The 19,497-nt window shown below is 28.6% G+C and overlaps 4 protein-coding genes across 4 annotated transcripts in view; 1 reads left to right on the top strand and 3 right to left on the bottom strand.

The window, feature by feature from the left end:
* Nucleotides 1-706: 706 nt before the first annotated feature.
* PmUG01_08034200 (cyclic amine resistance locus protein, putative) lies at nt 707-5,756 on the top strand (the record flags this gene model as incomplete). The annotated part of the gene is made up of 6 exons (XM_029004506.1): nt 707-3,850; nt 4,049-4,360; nt 4,543-4,661; nt 4,836-4,892; nt 5,215-5,287; nt 5,661-5,756. 6 exons carry the CDS (start codon nt 707-709, stop codon nt 5,754-5,756), a joined length of 3,801 nt encoding a protein of 1,266 aa, XP_028861188.1.
* Nucleotides 5,757-7,844: 2,088 nt separating this feature from the next.
* On the bottom strand, nt 7,845-8,357 carry PmUG01_08034100 (peptidyl-prolyl cis-trans isomerase, putative; the record flags this gene model as incomplete). The annotated part of the gene is made up of 1 exon (XM_029004505.1): nt 7,845-8,357. One exon carries the CDS (start codon nt 8,355-8,357, stop codon nt 7,845-7,847), a length of 513 nt encoding a protein of 170 aa, XP_028861187.1.
* Nucleotides 8,358-11,020: 2,663 nt separating this feature from the next.
* PmUG01_08034000 (mRNA-capping enzyme subunit beta, putative) lies at nt 11,021-12,892 on the bottom strand (the record flags this gene model as incomplete). Its single annotated transcript, XM_029004504.1, has 1 exon — nt 11,021-12,892. The coding sequence occupies one exon, from the start codon at nt 12,890-12,892 to the stop codon at nt 11,021-11,023; it is 1,872 nt and encodes a 623-aa protein (XP_028861186.1).
* Nucleotides 12,893-14,331: 1,439 nt separating this feature from the next.
* The window catches only part of PmUG01_08033900 (conserved Plasmodium protein, unknown function), a gene marked incomplete at both ends in the record, with an annotated part of 5,226 nt that continues 60 nt past the window's right edge, over nt 14,332-19,497 (bottom strand). The window contains 13 exons of the mRNA XM_029004503.1: nt 14,332-14,462; nt 14,622-14,679; nt 14,869-14,923; nt 15,099-15,133; nt 15,365-15,447; nt 15,637-15,788; nt 15,979-16,041; nt 16,198-16,262; nt 16,386-16,485; nt 16,776-16,861; nt 17,107-17,196; nt 17,405-17,446; nt 17,639-19,185. Coding sequence (XP_028861185.1) covers nt 14,332-14,462; nt 14,622-14,679; nt 14,869-14,923; nt 15,099-15,133; nt 15,365-15,447; nt 15,637-15,788; nt 15,979-16,041; nt 16,198-16,262; nt 16,386-16,485; nt 16,776-16,861; nt 17,107-17,196; nt 17,405-17,446; nt 17,639-19,185 — 2,507 coding nt within the window. The remainder of the gene's footprint in view (nt 14,463-14,621; nt 14,680-14,868; nt 14,924-15,098; nt 15,134-15,364; nt 15,448-15,636; nt 15,789-15,978; nt 16,042-16,197; nt 16,263-16,385; nt 16,486-16,775; nt 16,862-17,106; nt 17,197-17,404; nt 17,447-17,638; nt 19,186-19,497) is intronic.

The raw sequence follows: 19,497 nt of genomic DNA, 5'->3' as shown, positions 1-19,497 counted from the left end.
TTTTTTTTTTAATTTTACTTTTCTCCATTCGCGCTCACGCAATTTTGAAAGAGGACAAAGAGAAAGACTAAAAAATGTCCATTGTGAAATATATGAACACTTTTAAAAATAAAGCAAACAATGAAAAGAGTACGCGAGAATTATGGTATGTACCCAAAGCGTTTGCAGCCCATGTGAATTTGTTAAGATAAATATTTAAACATACCCAACCACAAACACATATACATATATACACGTAAGTACGTAAGCTCATACATACCAACACATACGTGCCAGAACACGTGCACATAAGTGGGGGTCCTCTTTACATGAACATAATTTACGCGGTTTGTTGACCATGCAGTTGTAATGTGATGTATGAACATTTGTCTGGTCCCATATGAGGCGTGAATGCTTGTCATCTTATTTGCCTATATCATTACGAGTACGAAAACAATATTGTAAGTTAAAAATTAAAAATTATACGTCATAAAATGTAAATTAAAAATTGTAGGTCATACATTACATTTAACAAATTATAAGTCAAAAATTGCGAATATTCAAGTCGAGTTAGAGGGGTATAGAATATGTGCGTATAAGCTACATATTATTGTATTGCACAGAGAGACATGTTCAAGGTATGCCCACGTGTAGTGGCAACCACTTAACGTGCCAAGTGCATATATATATGTGTATATATTTTTAAAAATGAAATATTAACAAAGACATGAACAGAATAACGCTGTATGATTTTATACTGGACGAAATAAGAGGAGGGAGGTACTGTGATACATACCATAGTGACAAAGAGAATTCAGAAGAGAAGAGTAAAGAAATTGATAAAAATAAAAATATTATATATGATAATAAAAAGATTAATAGTAAGGAAGAAAATAAATATGATTTTTATAAATTTTTAGATAATTTTTTCAAGTCTGATTCAATACCTGATAATGCTTTAGAGCATATGTTAAATGTGCCATATTTTTTGGAAAAAATTATGAGTATTTCATTTGTATTATGTTTAGATAATATTTTATATGATATAACTTTTATGCCTGTACAAGTCATTAGATCTATTTTTATTTTAGTATATATTTTTTTAAAAAATTTTAGTCATAGTTTGCTAAATGTCTTCATCGCTTTCAAGAATTTTAAATTATATGAATATGCCACTACTTGTAATTTTAAAGATTTGAAAAAATATGAAGCCAGAGTTATTAAGAATTCAAGTAGGTTTTCGTATAATAGGGGGAGGAAAATTTTCGACTCGGATCACATTACTATTGCAAATGATGATAATAATAGAAAAAATGATGATGAAGATGAAGATGATGATGTTAATAATAATAATAATAATAATTATTATTATTATTATGAAAAAAATAAAAACAAAAGTATGGGAAGAAGTGCAGAAAGGCACAACGCCAAACGTAAAGACCTAGATTATTCTTTTATCTCCAAAAAAGAACAGACAAACAGTTATGGTACGAATCATCACGTAGATGGATTAACCTTTCACATGAACTTTTCAAACTCCGATGAATTCAACTTGAAGGAACAGAGCTGCTCCATCAGCAATTCCGCTCACATGAACGCGGATGTGTATATGTTTAAAACTGTCGAAAGCCAAGAAAATGGAAATAACAACAACAGGGATTGCACCTCTTGTCCTAGTAATGCGTGTGGCAATAATGCCCTGAACAATACGAACTGTGCAAATAGAATCAACTTTAGTCAATGCACAGAAAAAAAAATTATAAAGAATGTTATCAGTGTAGATATGAAATATGGTAACACGGTACGTGTAAGGAGATTGTATAAGAACAAATCGACGAGGGATGAAATGAAATTACAAAAAAGAAAATTACAAATAATTAATAAAAAATCGTTTGACGGATCTACGAAAAAAAAGAAGACTAACATTATGACGTATTTGTTAAATCCACTTGTATCAGCAAAAAAGAAAATATTGAATTTTTTAAAAAATGGAATAAAAAATCTTAAAGCCCTTTTTAACGCTATATGTATGAAGGTCATTCATTTTTTTGATATCAATAAATTATATACGTTTAAAATTTTAAAGGCTGAACAAAAAAAAAAAATTGCTGCTAGGTCCTTTGAGGTGAAATACCTCAATAGTAGAAAAAACAAAAATGATGAAAATGTTGTTGAAATTACAAAAAATCAAAATGCGCAAAGTTTAGAAGCGAGTAACAGTGATGGTGAACACGGAGGGTATGCGGAAAAAGAAGACAGCGAAGGGATGAGACAAAAAGGGGATAGTGAAGACAATGTTTATGTACAAAAGTCTGTAATTCGGAGTAGAAAGATGGATATGCCTTATATATGTAGCAACCACGAAAATGAAGATAAGAATAATCCATTAATAAATGATAAAAAAAGTATAACCATTAATATGAACGGAGATAAAAAATTAATGGTTTACAATCCTAGTGATAATAATTATGAGTTTAATTTAAATGATAAAATACACCTTTTTAATAATGGCGAAAATAATAGAAATGATCCGAGTAAGGAAAAATATAGCAGCTCTCATAGAACGCAGAACAGTTATGTGCATAGTAATGAATGTGTTTATGCTACAGATGACAGAAGCGTTGGCATTAATGCTGATAGTTTTTCCAACTGTAATATGTTGGAAGGTAGTGGTGGTGGTAACAATGAACATGACGATGAACATAACGATGAACATAACGATGAACATAACGATGAACATAACGATGAACATGACGATGAACATGACGATGAACATAACGATGAACATAACGATGAACATAACGATGAAGAAAACAACCATGGTAACAACCATGATGATGATTACAATGGTGAGAACATTGCTTATGCTAAAAGACGCAAACCTCTACACGCTTCTCAAAAAAGGAATAGTGAAAACTGTGTGTACTACAAACTAAATGAATGTTATTCAAAAAGGAAGAGTATAAAAAAAAATAAAACAAAAGTAAGAGCTACTAAAAGAAAACTATTAAAGCAGCATATAAATTCTCTAAAATTATCCTTTCCGGAATATACTGGTTTGATAAGATTCTCTTTAATATTAATTTGTATTTATATATTTTCGTTTGTTGATACGTCAAGAATATATCATTATATAAGAGCCCAACCGTTTATGAAACTATATGTTGTATTAAATATGCTTGAAATTTTAGAAAGATTATTAAGGTCATTAGGAAAAGATTTGATAGATAATATGATCAGAACATTTATCCGAATTATAAATTTACGTTCGTACGTTTATATATTACGTAATAGTTATAATAACGAACAAAATGAAAAAGAAAATTCTGATCAAATTTTTTTACAACGCCAAGAAGGAGGAGTTCAACAGCCTCAGAAGCAGCAACAACAAGAACAGCCACTGCTACTACTAGAACAGATGGGAGTAAATATTAAAAAACATGATAATCATAAAGAAGATGAAAATTTAATTAAATATGATAATAAAAACCAGCGATACCTTAATTCTCAAAATAAAAAAATTGAATTTATTGATACCTCACAATGGGATAGTGTTAAAAATAACGAGTCTATGCAAAATTATATGAATAGTAAGGATTTATATCAAGGACAACATTATAAAAATAAAAATATGGCTAGTTACCATTTTCATCGTTACAATGAAAAAGAGAACAATTTTTCCTTTTTTCAAAAAAATAATAAAGATGATAAAATAAACAAAAATTTTAAAATTCCTCTTTTTTATCCTTTCTATAGCATTTTAATCAAATTTATCGTACAATATATTTTTGTTCTTGCCTACATTTTAACTCATTCCTTTGCGCATCTTATTCGCTTCTTGTCATTGAACATTGCTATTAATTCGTCAGAGGTAAACCTATTTTTTTTTTTTTTTTTCCCTCACCTTTTTCGCTTACCTTTATGTAAAGTCTGTGTACAGACATTAAAGCTGAGTATGTTGCACACTCACATACATGCATATGTATATATATATATATATATGTATATATTTATATATATATATTTTTTTTTTTTTTTTTTTTTTCTTTTCTCTCCCCCCCTTTTTCAGTCGACGATGTTTTTAATTCTAGTTATGAGCAATTTTACGGAAATAAAATCGACGGTTTTCAAAAAATTTACGAAAATATCACTTTTCACAATTGTAGCTTCAGATGCTGTTGAGAGATTTTACTTATTCGTTGATGCATTTCTTGTGTTATTAAAAATGTCAACAGCATATAGAACGCAAAATTCGTTTATTAGTATTGCCAGTTGGTTAATAATTATTCTAATGCTTGAAGTAGGGGTAGACTGGTGCAAGCACTCGTATTTGCTCAAATACAACAAGCTCAACTCGGAGTCGTTAAACAGATATTTCCAAGTAAGCAAATTAGGAAAGAGTGTAAAATAAATGCAAACAAATTAATAAAAATGTAAAGAAAAGCACTGTGACGAGTTATACATAAATATGAATATACGTGCGTATGTCTATGCGTGTATCTATCTATATATATATATATATATATATATATACGACGTGTACATTCTTGTGCATCTTGTTAGACGCTCCTTGCCGATGTTTTGATTTCAAGAACCCCCAGCAACAACATTTATTACATGAACGCTTCAACCTTTGAAGTCCCATGCAAAAATATTTTTAGCTTTTCCCACATTCCAACCAGGTTAAATTTTTTGTGCGCCTTTTGTTTCACCGTGAATACAGTACGCGAATTGCCTGTGTACATATACGTACGTATGTATATATGTACATATATACATATGTTTACTTGTGTATACATTCGCGTGGTGCAAACATTAATTTGTCAATAATTTAATTTATTTTTTCTTCTTTTCAGGAGACTGGGGTATATGTCAATGCCCGTCGTAACCTTAATAGTGTGTTCTCTTCCCAGGTTTGTATTTACAGGAAAAAATATAAAATAAAGTGAGCATATGTGTAAATATACGCTTATGTACATATATATAAATATATATACACATAAATATATACACAAAAAGATATACACAAAAAGATATACACATAAATATATACACATAAATATATACAGAAAAAGATATACACATAAATATATACAGAAAAAGATATACACATAAATATATACACAAAAAGATATACACATAAATATATACACATAAATATATAACGCACACACCTCTCTGCTTAAAAACTGTGGTGCTTACATGGTAACTCCAAAATTTGATTTTATTTTTCAGACTAAATTATTTATCAAACATTTCTATGTTTTCTTTTGCCTTATCGATTTGGGTTTGTTTGTTCCTTGTCAAGGTTGGAAAAAAAAAGAAAAGAAAAAAGAACGATAAATATATTATATGTGTTTGTATATATATGTATGTATATGTATATATGTATGTATATGTATATGTGCATGTATATGTATATGTGCATGTATATGTATATGTGCATGTATATGTATATGTGCATATATATGTATATGTGCATGTATATGTATATGTTTATATATATGTATATGTACATGTGTATACATGTATATATAGAGAGAATGCCCAAATTAGCGGACGGATAATAGTTGTAAAAATTTAATAAATTGTATGAAAATTTGATTATGCTGTTTAACCCTTTTATATATTTATCCCCGTAATATACTTATTAACATCTTTTTTCTTTTGCATTTATAAAGATAATTCTTTCAATCTTGATTGTTTCATATTCCATATCGGCAAAACATCAGCTGAGGAACTTGGGAAAGCCATATGATGACATTAGTGCATTGTGAAGAAATAATAGAATAACAGCAATAACAGCAATAACAGCAATAACAACAATAACAACAATGAACGTATGTGAGATACCCCACCAGAACATAATTTTTCCTTATTTTATTTTCTTTTAAATGTTCTTAAAAAAAAAAAAATAAACAAAAACAGAAACAGAAACAAAAATATTTTTAACCATTATAGTAATATACATTTTTGCGTCCTTTTGAAAAACTTGTATTTGTTTTTGTTTTTTTAAGCTAAAATTGTTAATTTAAAAATAATTTCCTTTCAACTTGTGTGTAGGACTTGTCTATGTGTACGTCCTTATATGTGCAAACATGAATGTTCGCATATATACGCTGCGTATGAACAAAAGTACTCAGTTGGGTATCCCTTCTTCGAACTTTTGCAAATTCATTATATTTGTTTAAAAACTTATGTTTTCCATTTTTTAAAAACTGTAAATCGTACATAATGTTATTACGACATGCCCAGCGAAAATTTTCTGATATGTGTAAAAACAGCTGAGCTAGAATTTACAGTTTCTACCGAAAAAAGTAGGGAGAAACAAGTATGTCCATAAAAAATAATTTATTTAAGAAAAATAATTTATTCATATTTTATTTATTTCTCAACCTCGACTAAGTGTTCTGTTTTTTATAAAATAAATCTTTGTAAAAGTATGCATTACACGTGTTTACGTATATGTTTATGTACATAAATAGGTACATATATATATGTGCCTATACATATGCGAAGAAATACCCTGTAGACTCATTTTTACTCTTTCAGAAACAGCTGTAAAAATAGTAGACGTAATTTCATATGTCGTTGAATAAGTATAAAATATGGACACCACACATTTACTATTGCACATTGTGATTGTTGCAAAATAAGCAGTGTTTTTATTTTTTTAATTTATTCATTTTTCTTTTTTTCTTTTTCTCTTTTTAAGCTAAAATGGAAAAAACACCTTCATATGAGGAGAAATTATTAAAATTTGAACTTTCTAATTATTCGAAAAAAATTATGAATAGTTAATACTTTCCTCACAACAGCAAAATTCGTACATTTTGTAGCCCCTACACATAAAACATGAACATACATACATATTTACCTACATACGCATAAATGCATACACGTACGTGTATATATTTGCACACACTCACATTTAGGTATAATTCCTTCATTTATGTGAAATATAATATAGATTAATACATTTTTAAAAAACTAAAATTACTAATTCATGAAAAAAGGCTTACAGTTTTTTTTTGTATGATAATTTGTTAATATCCCCTTTGTAGCTAGCTAAGAAAAAAAAAAAAAATCTGCCCATTACAACATGCACAATACATGTTAAAAAAAAAAAAAATATTTTTTTTTTTTAATAACCTTAAGTAGCGAAAATTTGCACACTTTTTAATTTTTAAAACACGTTATTCTTGAATAACGTGAGGAAAGAAAAAGGGACGAAGAGAAATGCAAAAAAAAAAAAAAAAAAAGTATATATATGAATACATAAATGTTCGGGTGTTTCGTATGGACTAATCTTAATGACTTGTTTGTACAAGAAAATTATACAGTACGTTGGAACAATGAACAATGCCATGTTTTCCTTTTTCACGTATTGATGAAAAAAAAAAAAGAAAAAAAAAAAAAAAGGGAGTAAAAAATAAAAAATACACGATACACTCTTATTTGACTATTTTCACGCGAATTCTTCCATATTAATTCTTTATATATATTTCAAAAATAAGAAATATACAAATAAAAAAGGAATGTACTTAAAATGGAAATTAAATAAACACACATTTTAAAAATAAATATACGTGAACCTACGTAACTGTGCTAAATGTATTTCCCCCTTTGTTTATTTATGTACATGGGCTTAGGTTAATATGCATATGCGTATGTACCTATGTATTCATAAGTATGCACATATTTGTTGTATACATTTACCTATTAACATAAATATGTACATGTATTTATATATATATATATATATATATATTTATACACACACGTTTATATACATTTAGATATACACGTAAACCTATTAATGCATACATATAAACATGTGTAATTTTATTAGTACAACTCTACCCTTACAATTCACCACAGTTAGTTACAACAACTTGCCTTTTAACAAATCCACTGTTAGCTCCTTCTTTTTCCATATCCCTTACAACATTCATACCCTCCACAACTTTTCCAAAAACTACATGTTTTCCATCTAACCATGGACATGGAACAAGGGTGATAAAGAATTGCGAAGAATTTGTGTTTGGTCCTGCATTAGCCATAGATAATAGACCCGGTTGATCATGTTTCATTTTAAAATTTTCATCAGTAAAAGATCTTCCATATATGGATTCTCCACCTGAACCATTGCCATTAGTTATGTCCCCTCCTTGACACATAAATTGAGGAATAATTCTATGAAATATAGAATTTTTATAATGTAAATTCTTTCCTTTTGAACCCACTTTATCACCTGCACATAATGACCTAAAGTTTTCACACGTTTTAGGGGTAATATCACTGAATAATTCAAAAATTATTCTACCCGCGTTTTTATTATCAATCGATATGTCAAAAAACACTTTGCTTCGGCTCATTGTAAATATATTCGACTCGAAAGGTGAGGAAGTACTCCGAAATGAAATTATGCCTTATAAATAGATATATATATATATATATATATATATATATATATATATATATATATATATATATATATATATGTATATGTATATATCTATGTATATATGTATATATGTATATATGTATATATGTATATGTATATATCGATATGTATATAAACATATATCTACATGTACATATATCTATCTATATATATGTATATATATGTACATATATGTAGATAATACCACAAACTGGTATTCCTTACTATGTTTTTTCTTATACTTTAAAGGGTTATATAATGGGAACAATATTTCTCGTTACGCCAAGAAAATCTGTATATGTATATATATTATATATATATAAGATGTAGTTAACTGCAATTTAATTTTTTTTTTTTTTAATGTATCATCCACGAAGATGGTGTTTAAATTATTTTGTTTTAATTGTTTTAATTTAGTTTTATTTATGCTCTATTTATGCTCTATTTATGTTTTAATTTCTCTTTATTTTTGTATATGTTTAATTTTTGTTCGTTTTCTATAATTTCTTTTTTTTTTATAAGCGTTTAACAATTTAAGTTCAAAATAAAAAATTTTCGCTTTTTTGATTTCTCTTTGTACGTTACTTTTTCAAGTACATCATACAAGTACAATATATTTTACTTTCAAATGAAAAAAATATCGAATTTAAAAAAAAAAATATATATAACCCTTTGTATAATTCATTAATGACAGTGCTGTTAATTTATTCCCTTTTTAACGGTGTTATGTACGTATGTATATAAGGATAACGCTTAAACATTTTTATTGCATTTATATATCCATTTATATGTATGCATTTATATATTATACATCGCAGTAGCTACCTTTTAGCATTTCCTCAAATGACGTTTTTTTAGCATAAATATACGTGTTAAGAAAAACAGCGTACAGAAATATTATGTAGGGCATATATATATATATATATATATATATACATCCCCCCCGCCCCATTTTGCTAGTTTTTTTTTTTTTTTTTTTTTTCACCCTTTAGTGCACAAGTATTTATTATAGCTATTGTGTTTACTGGGAGGTCATAAATATAAAGGTATGCGCATTAGGTGGCGTTTAAAGTGTGCACTTGTAGATGCATACACTCTTATTTATTACATTCTTAAACGAATATAAGCATAAACATATATATATATGCTCATTCTTGTGTTTGATGAAGTTTTCCTATCTTTTTGTTCAGTTACAAATGCTATTTTACTTTTTTCATTGCCCATATTTTCTTTGTAGGACTAATTTTTTTACATTCATGATGTTTCTCTTTTTGCATGCAAAGTAAAGGCAAACTGTGTTTGCATCAAATATATATACATACATTCATACATGTTTATGTACACCTATATTAGGTATATAATGCCTTCTTGCGTACAAGCCTCACACGCTTGTATGTATTATATACTTGTGATATCGCGTAAATTTTGAAAGGTACAATTAAACCATTTCATTTTTAGAGCTTTATATTATTATGGTATTATATACGTAGGGGAAGAAACTTTGAATGATCTACATTCGACTGATTTTCTTTAATGTACTACAATATATTAGCCAAAAGTAAACTATATTTTTTTTTAAAGACCAATAAAAAATATTATGGTGTGATAAGAAGTTTATTTACTCAATAAATGGTTGTTCATCATTATAATTACACGTCCTAATTGTTGTAAAAGAAAAAGTAAAATAAAAAAAAAAGGCATTAAGGAAAGAAGGAATGAGAAAAAAATTTCTTCCTTAATACATTCCTCAACTACAAAAACTAGGAATTTAAAAAAAAAAATATATCACTGCTATGATATAAATTATTATATTTATAAAGTTAAAAAGCATGAGGAGACTTGTATTTTTTTTTACTCTTTTATTTTTTGTTTTACTTTATATTTTTTATTTTCTTTTTTATTTCATTTTTTTTTTTTTTTTTTTTTTTTTGAGCTCTTATCTTTTGAGTCTTAATTTAAAAAATAAAAAAATCTCAAAAAAAAAATTAGTCCATTGTTATGACTTTGAACATATAGCACTTGAAAAAAATAAACAAACAAACACCATATAAATGTGCGCGCGGTTATTTTAAAAGCGGAAATGAAACGAAATGGACGAAATGAAACGAAATGAAACGAAATGAAGCGAAATGAAACGAAATGAAACGAAATGGACGAAATGAAACGAAATGAAACGAAATGAAACGAAATGAAGCGAAATGAAACGAAATGAAACGAAATGGACGAAATGAAACGAAATGAAACGAAATGAAACGAAATGGACGAAATGAAACGAAATGGACGAAATGAAACGAAATGGACGAAATGAAACAAAATGGACGAAATGAAACAAAATAGAGTTAAAAATAGCAAAACAGAACTCACGTATGCACATTCAATTTAAAAATATTTTTATGTATTACTGGCAATATATTAAAAAAAAAAAAAAAAAAAAGGGAAGGTCAAAAGGGTAATGTACACATTCCCATGTTACACACTAACACACATGTATTATATTATGTATACATATGTATGAAAGTACACGTACAATTTTACGGCATGTTTTCGTAAATTCACATGACTGCACGTGAGTTATAAATTTACCTTTTCGTAAAATCATGTATCATCATAGAACTCTTGGTATTTACTTGTATCCTCTTGGATAACTTGTTTTTCATGGTAAAAGTTTTCTTCGTCTTGTTTGTTGAGGTGGTCACTAGTTTGTTCTCTGTTAATGGACAGATAATTTTCGTTCGTACATAAGTCATCTACATTAGCACATTTACATTGATCATCATAGTTATCAAGTGTAGTGGTAATACTTTTCCTATCATGAATATTTAGTTCAGGTTCTTGTTCGTCATCACTTGTTTCATGTGCTTCACTTACGTCATTCACTTCACTTGAGTCGCTCGCTTCACTAACCAAAACGATCTCATTTTTAAGTCCATCTTTTTTTACAATTTTCCACTTATTCTCAGCGTACGTTTCATCCATAGGCATTAACGATTTTTTATTATGTCTTCTAATATGTATTACATCTTTAAAAATATTAATTTTTTCTGTATTTGAAATATCTGTATTGTTAAGCATTGTATGGATATTTTTCTCATTCTTTGAGACTACTCTGTACATATAATCCCCTATAAGTGGTAGTACAGAATGTATATATTTTTGAAATTTAATTTTCTCTTTTAAAGGATGAATATAATTAACTTGAACAGTGGGAAGACTGTTATCATTTGGTTGTTTGGATAAACTTTTGGTTTTTCTAAAATGGCTAAGTTTATTACATATCCCTCTAATATTATTAACTAAATTGGAACATATGAAATGTAAATAGTTTGAATCCTTTTTATTCCTTAGGTTAGATATAGCCTTTAAGATGCTCTTTGCCGGCATTTCGATTTCTATCTCGTATAACTCACAGGTGCCGCTGCTACAATCAGAAGTACCACTACCAATGATACTACTACCATTACCACTGCTGTTCCTTTTGCTAAGCATATTATTATTATAACTGATTCCAGTGCTATAATCCTTATTAGCACTATTATCGCTATTACTTCCGCCTAAATTTTTTGCTTTAATTTTTGTCAAATCCAACTGAATTCCCAAGTACTTATTTATGAATGTTGTTCGTTCTTTAATCCTTTCATGTACAGGCAATATTTTAGATAAGAAAAGTTTGCTTATCGGTTTTGTATGCTCTAAATTTATTGAAATACGATAGTCAATCAAACCGTTCTGTTCTGCTAAATTGTTTTTCCCATTCTCTTCTTCCTCCTCCTCATCATCATCCTCATCAAAATAGTAATGATTATTTCCAAGATACACATTCCATGTATTTAAATTTTCTTTATGTAATGATTTAACCATATTTTCATTATCTCTCTTATCTTCATTATTTAAATATGTAGTCACTCTAATTCTCGTATTAGTGTTGCTTAGTATATAGTATTTATCTACACTTCTAACTGTTTTTAGAGGTACAAAATTATATAAATCATTCTCCTTATCGTTAAAGTTACTAGCTATTTCGATGCCTCCACTTTCTTTTGTGTAACTAGTTGTGCTTCTCCCTATGTTGGTAATACAAGTATCATCACTACTACCTCCTAACAATTCGTTTTTGCTACTCATGATACCACTGTTGTTGGTATACATGCTTACCTTTTTCCTCTGAGTAATACTATGTAAATAATTTAAAAGATATTCAAAAGAATCTTTATCAACACCTGACTGGAAATCAGAATAACTACTTTCAACTATAGCATCTGTGTTTGTCGGCAATTTTAGTCTATTTTTATTTTTGTCCACTACCAACCCGACCCTTGCTTCTATTTCTATTTGAACATCTTTATTGTTCATATTAATATTTTCATTATTATCAAAAGCTAAAATAATATTTTGTGCTAACTCATACGTAATTCTGTCGATAGGTATTGGTCTGCTACCATCCAGCAATTCGTGTGCCTCCCGCGCCATTCGCTTCGATTAGAGAAATAAAGCAGAGGAAACCCCTAACGACGAAAATGCTTTAATTATAAAACTAAATCTGTCAAATATAAGGACCACGATGTGCATATTTCCCCCTTATCTTAATCCTTTGTGTTTTTCTGTACTTTCTGATTTTTTTTTTTTTTTTTTTTATTTTACCAAAAGAACGTATACATGTTTATGTGTTCACTCGAAATCATTTCATTCTTATTCAAATGGAATGCTTACAAAGGAGCTCTACGAGTAGTACTACCCTTCTACAGTTATACCCCTAAAAACAAGAGCAGTGGTATTCTCAGAGCATTTTTTTTATTTCAACAAATACACCCATAATTTTTGAACAAATTATGCATACTTCATATATATACTTACACATATACTTACATGTGTATATATACTTAAATACGAATATATACTTAAATACAAATATATACTTAAATACAAATATATACTTAAATACAAATATATACTTAAATACAAATATATACTTAAATACAAATATATACTTAAATACAAATATATACTTAAATACAAATATATACTTAAATACAAATATATACTTAAATACAAATATATACTTAAAAACGTATAAGGTATTTTATATAACAAAAAATTTTTGACAAAATTGCACTCACGTTTTATAAACACTCTTTTACAATATAGGTTATGTTCTCTTATTTTTGGAGGTTAATATTAAGTTTTGTCGTACGTACGTTTGTATGCATATATACATACATACATATATGCATACAAACGTACATACATACATACATACATACATACATACATACATACATACATACATACATACATACATACATACATACATACATACATACATACATACATACATACATACATACATTCATTTAATTTTGCATATATCCTGTACGTTAGTGTATGTAATATACATTCCTATTTTTTCCTTATACTTGGCAAACAGAAAAAAAAAGGAGAGAGCAAAAAAGTCTTTCAAAAGGACAAAGGGAAAAATATATTTATGTTCATACATAATTTATTTCGTTTTGTATGACAATACTAAGGTGGATTGAAAAAATTACAAGAAGAAAAATAAAAAAAAAAATAAAATACAGAACATTAAAATACTATAATAAAATAAAATAATAAAATAATAAAATGATAAAATGATAAAATGATAAAATGATAAAATGATAAAATGATAAAATGATAAAATGATAAAATGATAAAATGATAAAATGATAAAATGATAAAATAGAATAATAAAACAAAATAATATACTTACGCATTTACAAGCACCATCACGTGTAAAAAGCAAAACTAATTTAAGGTATAATTATAAAAGAGAAACAAAAAAGGAAGAAGCAATAGACGAGGTACATGTTGTGTTGCTTTTGTTTATTTCATATAAGCTAAACATATGAAGCTAATATTAATAGAGAACATATTCAGTTCATACCACTGGTACTCTGCGCTTTAATACATCTTAAATTTTGACCGAGAACGTTTATTTTTTCGTCCAGATATTTCAATTTCTCTTCAAGGAACTCCTTTTTTTTAATTTCTTCAGCTCTTCGTCCTTTAAAACGAAAAAAAAAAAAAAAAAAAATATATTAAACATCCAAAATTGGAAAAATGGCAAAATGATCAAAATGATCAAAATGGTCAAAATGGACAAAAAAGGACAAAAAAGGACAAACATTTTTCTCGACTTGCTCGTAAAATAATTAGGGCATACTATATTGGGGGCACCTTATTAGCTCGGCTTCTTTACTGCTCTTTTCTAACTTCAGCAGCTGAAACGATGAGAATATGTAAAGGATACGAATGAGAAATTATTTAATTCAAAAAAAAAGAAAAAAACAAAAAAAACAAAAAAACAAAAAAAACAAAAAAACAAAAAAAACAAAAAAACAAAAAAAACAAAAAAACAAAAAAAAAGAAAAGAGATAAATATTCTTTAAATTTAAAAAGAAATTTGGTACAATCAACTGTTTTTCTATGGAAGCTATTTTTTGTGTTGTATCCAGTTCGTTTAAGCTGCAAGAGACAAAACAATAAGAAAATTTGCAAGTTTTTTTTGTGTGTGTGTGTGTGTGTGTGTGAATGCTTATTTGTTTGTTTTATCTTTATATTATTTTTACTATTTTTTTTTTTCTTTTTTTGTGTGTGTGTTAATACTTGTCTGTATTTTTCTTTTTTTTTTTTTTTTTACAACCTTTCCCCCTTGCCAATCTGTTCTTCTCTTTGCTATCAAAAAAAATAAAATAAAATAAAAAAATAAAGACAAGTATTAACACAACAAAAAAAAAAAAAAAAAAAAAAAAAAAATGAGGACACACGAATGTACATGAATTATGTGTATAATAAGAAAATAAAATGGAAAAGATACTCATAAAGATATTATGTAATGATGAGAACAATTTTTAATTTATTCAAACACAACACATTAAGATAGCAAATTGTTGAGAAATGCGTTACTTGTAATTCCCCTGTATCGTTAACTGCATGGATTGCTGCGTGGATAGTTGCGTTGTTACCTGCACCGTTACTCCTTTCATTTTCTAAAAAATAAAAATATATGACAGGAAAGAAGCCACCATTAAGTAGAGTTCGTTAGCTTTCTCTCATTTTTTATATTTCATTTTTGTTTTTCCTTTTTCCTTTTTCGTTTTTTCTTTTTTCTTTTTTCTTTTTCCGTTTTTCATTTTTTTTTTTTTTTTTTTCTTCATTGTGACCATGTAGCGCGCTACCTGTTAAGGTGAAATCCTTTGCTTCAGCTTTGAATAGACTTGTCTGCACACCATCCACACTCGACTTGTTCATTCTATGCAATTTGTTTTTACACTCGTACAATTCATTTTTTAGGTTTTTTATTTCCGTGCACATGTCTTTCTGTGTTCTTCTGAAAAAAGAAAAAAAAGGAAAAAATGGAAAAAATGCAGAAAACAGTAAAAATGGAAAAAATGCAGATAATGCAAAAAATGGAAAATATAACAATACAGCATAAAACATGGAAGACACAAAAGATAGCTCAGTTCATCCTATGCCCATTTCAACGCTTTCATGTTTTATTTTTCGAAAATATATATTACTCGTTTTTCAAGCACGTCCTTTCATATATGCACTTTTCATTTTCTATGTCTTTTAACTCAATTCTGAGAGAAGAAAAAAGACATATACAAATGTGTGTGTTGTTTGTTGGTAGAAGTACTTAGTGTACATATGTCTTCATAAAAAAAAGAAAAAACGAAAAAAAGAAAAAACAGATTGCAGATAATTACATTTATATATATACGTTACATGTATCTTACTGCAATTTTTTATATTTCTCTTCTAAAAGTGTCAAATCGTTTTTATTTTCTAGCAAGGCGCATTTCTTTAAATTTGAAAAGGAAAAAAACAAAAATTAGCGCGACAATAATAAAATGATCCATGCATACAAATATATATGTACGTATGCGTGTACGTATGTACGTGTATGTATATATATATGCCTAACTACGTTGTGCACTTTTACCGTTTTGTAGTTTTCTAAATCTTCTTTCAACTTCTTTTCTTCTCTTTTGTAGCATGACTGCACGTAGTCACTATTCTGGAGACTTAAAAAAAAAAAAAAGTTAAATAGCAATATACATACTGATCATATTGTAATGGCTCCAATTTGGATGAGCCTATATCCTAGCGACTTAGAAAAAAAATGTAAAAGTACAAGTTTTAGTTTCTCTGAAGGAGGGAATATGCATATGCGTAAAAAATTTAATAAATACAGGAATAAATACATGCATACGTATACACACATGCATGCATAGATATACACACATGCATGCATAGATATCCGCACACGCATGCATAGATATCCGCACACGCATGCTTATACGTTCAGCATTACACTTCCTCATTCTGCTCCTTCAGCTTTACAACATGGAGCTTTGCATTGTTTAATTCGCTCCTTAGACAGTCATTGTCTCTCTCAATCTAAACATTAAAGAGGATAAAATAGAGAAAGAAATGGTTAACAGAGTCAATGAGCAGTGCTTGCAAGCATGAACATACGCGTATAATGCGTGCAGTGCAGGACAGTAATTATTTTTCCTTCTTATTGTATTGTATTGTTTTGCATCTTATTCCATTCTTATTTATTTATATATGTATTTATTTGTATATTCACATATTTATATTCATTTATTTATTATTTTTTTTTTTTTTTTTTTCTTTTTCACCTTCCCATTTTGATCTTGCAATTGCATTAATTTATCCTCAACTTCATTTTTTTCAAGGACCCATTTGTGCAGTTTTATTTTTAGGTTTTCCTAAAATGTTGAAATGTGTAAAAAAAAAAAAATAAAAATGAAAAGAGGCTAGTCACAAAGCGGAGTCTCTACAAAATAGTCGTGTATGTGTAGACTTAAGATACTAATATACGTGAAAAATGCACAAGCTCATTGATGAAATGAATATGCATTTGCTTTGGTACAAAAGAGGATGAGTAATTTTATTCAGCCTTATGTTTCGATATACTATTTCTTCGTCCTTCTGACGTAATGCTCTTTCTCCTGCGTCCTATTAAAAGCACAAGCAGAAGAAACGAGGGTAGAATCACATTTGAGCATGCATATACACACGTACGCACATACAAACCAATGTACACACATGTACACACACGTACACACGTTCGCGGCGCAGAATTAAGCATGTTGACAACCCCGTGCCCACTGAGTAAGCAGTGCAATAAGCGGAGCTCCGACATCTTACCCATTTACTTTGAAGGTAAAAACACTTTTCACTACTGCTATTCAGATTGTCATTTAACATACATATCTTTTTTTCCTGTTGCAGTATTTGTTTATTGCCTATGTCCACCTGCTCACTTAGTTTTCTAATTTTTTTTTCATTGTCATTTTTTAACATCTCTTTTTGAAAACACATATCATGATGCAACATCCATTCATTATTATTATTTTTTTTTATTTTTTCCATTTCATTTAATAATGCATGTTTTGCATGCTCTAACTCTTTTATTATCTCCTGGTTGTCTTTCTCTTGCTGATTCATTTTTTCATTTTCTACACATAAAAAAGCTTTATTTTTTAATAATTTTTTTATTTCTTTTTCATACGCATATTTTATATTGTTAACTCTACGTAATAACTCATTCTTGTATTTATTCTCTAGCTTACTACTAATTTTTTCTATTTCGTCATTTGCTTTTAGGATTAGGTATTCAAATAGTTCTTGCTCATGTTCGTTTGAAAAGGCTACTATGTTTTTCTCTCGCTCATGTTTATCTTCATTATATGAATTATTTCCTTTTTCGGTTTTAAGAAGTCTGTACGGTTTAATCGTCGTACTCATCTTGTTCAACTGACTTGTCAGTGAACCTTCTTGAGTGCAAAACGAGCTGCTTTCGTAGCTCCTTTTTACGTTTACTCCGTCATTATCATTATTGATATAATTTCCAATTATTTGTTTTGTCGTTGTCTTTACTTCCATATCTTTTTCCTTCTCACCTTCCTCTGTTATTCCCAGCTCAGCTACAGAAAAATGATCTTCATTGTTCCCCTCTCTACATACAATCAACCTCGTTTCTTTTTTTTTACAATCATCATATGTGTTATAGACACAATCATTTCTCTTGCTATTCGGAAATGCTTTTATTATCTCTCCTTCATGTAACGCCTTTTTCGTTCTGTGTATCGATTTGTCGAATGGTTGTACCTCGTCCTTTTGAGATAGCATAAGTTTGCAGCTCTTGTAATCTGTACCACTATCTTTAAATCCTTTTTGATTTTTCCTTTGCTTGTTAAAAGAGAATGTGATATATTGTTTTTCCTTTTTTCCATTCGCCTGTACAGTTGTTTTTTCTCTCACTTTCGCTTTTGCTATCTCATTCACTATCCCTTTCGCTATTTCATTCTCTTCTTTTTTGTCCTCCTTTTTGTCCTCCTTTTTGTCTTCCTTTCTATGATTTCCCCCTCTTTTTTTTTTCCCCTTTTTTTTCCCTTTTTCTATCCCTTTTTCTCGTTTCCCCCCTTTTGGTTGTCCTTCTGTCTTTTCTTCCGTCGAGTAGTCGTTGAGGCTACTCTCACATTCCTTGCTTGTTGAGAATTCCTCATTATCGATGCTTGTAAACTGATTTCGTTGATCTTCATCCATTCGTAAGCACTTCATTATAGCATAGTCCTTCTTATCCCCTAGCTTCTTATACCTTGATAAGCTATTATAATAATTTGTGTTGTATAATTTTTCTGAACACATGCTTAACTCGTTCAGGTAGTCTCTCACAAGATTCAATTCGTCATCTAAATGGGAGAGATGTCGGCACGTAACCGCAGCACCGATAAAGCAGAAAAATGAAATAAATTAATAATGCAAAACATAGCATAACACAGCACATGATACCTTAACACAACAAGGAGAACAAGCGACTGAACGAATCAGCCCCAAGTGAGGTTTCCTCCTTATATAACTTCCAATCTCTTTTGTAGGAGGTAGAGAATTAGATAAACATAAGTGCACATATAGTATACGCACACATGTACACACATACTGAAATGCATGCGTTGGAGTTATGCTGCTCCATGCTCTAGGAAATTTCTATCTAATCATAACTT

This window comes from Plasmodium malariae (genome assembly GCF_900090045.1).
Source record: "Plasmodium malariae genome assembly, chromosome: 8".
Taxonomy (NCBI): Eukaryota; Apicomplexa; class Aconoidasida; order Haemosporida; family Plasmodiidae; genus Plasmodium; species Plasmodium malariae.
Note: the sequence above shows the minus strand (reverse complement) of the source record. Positions and strands in the feature narration are given on the sequence as shown.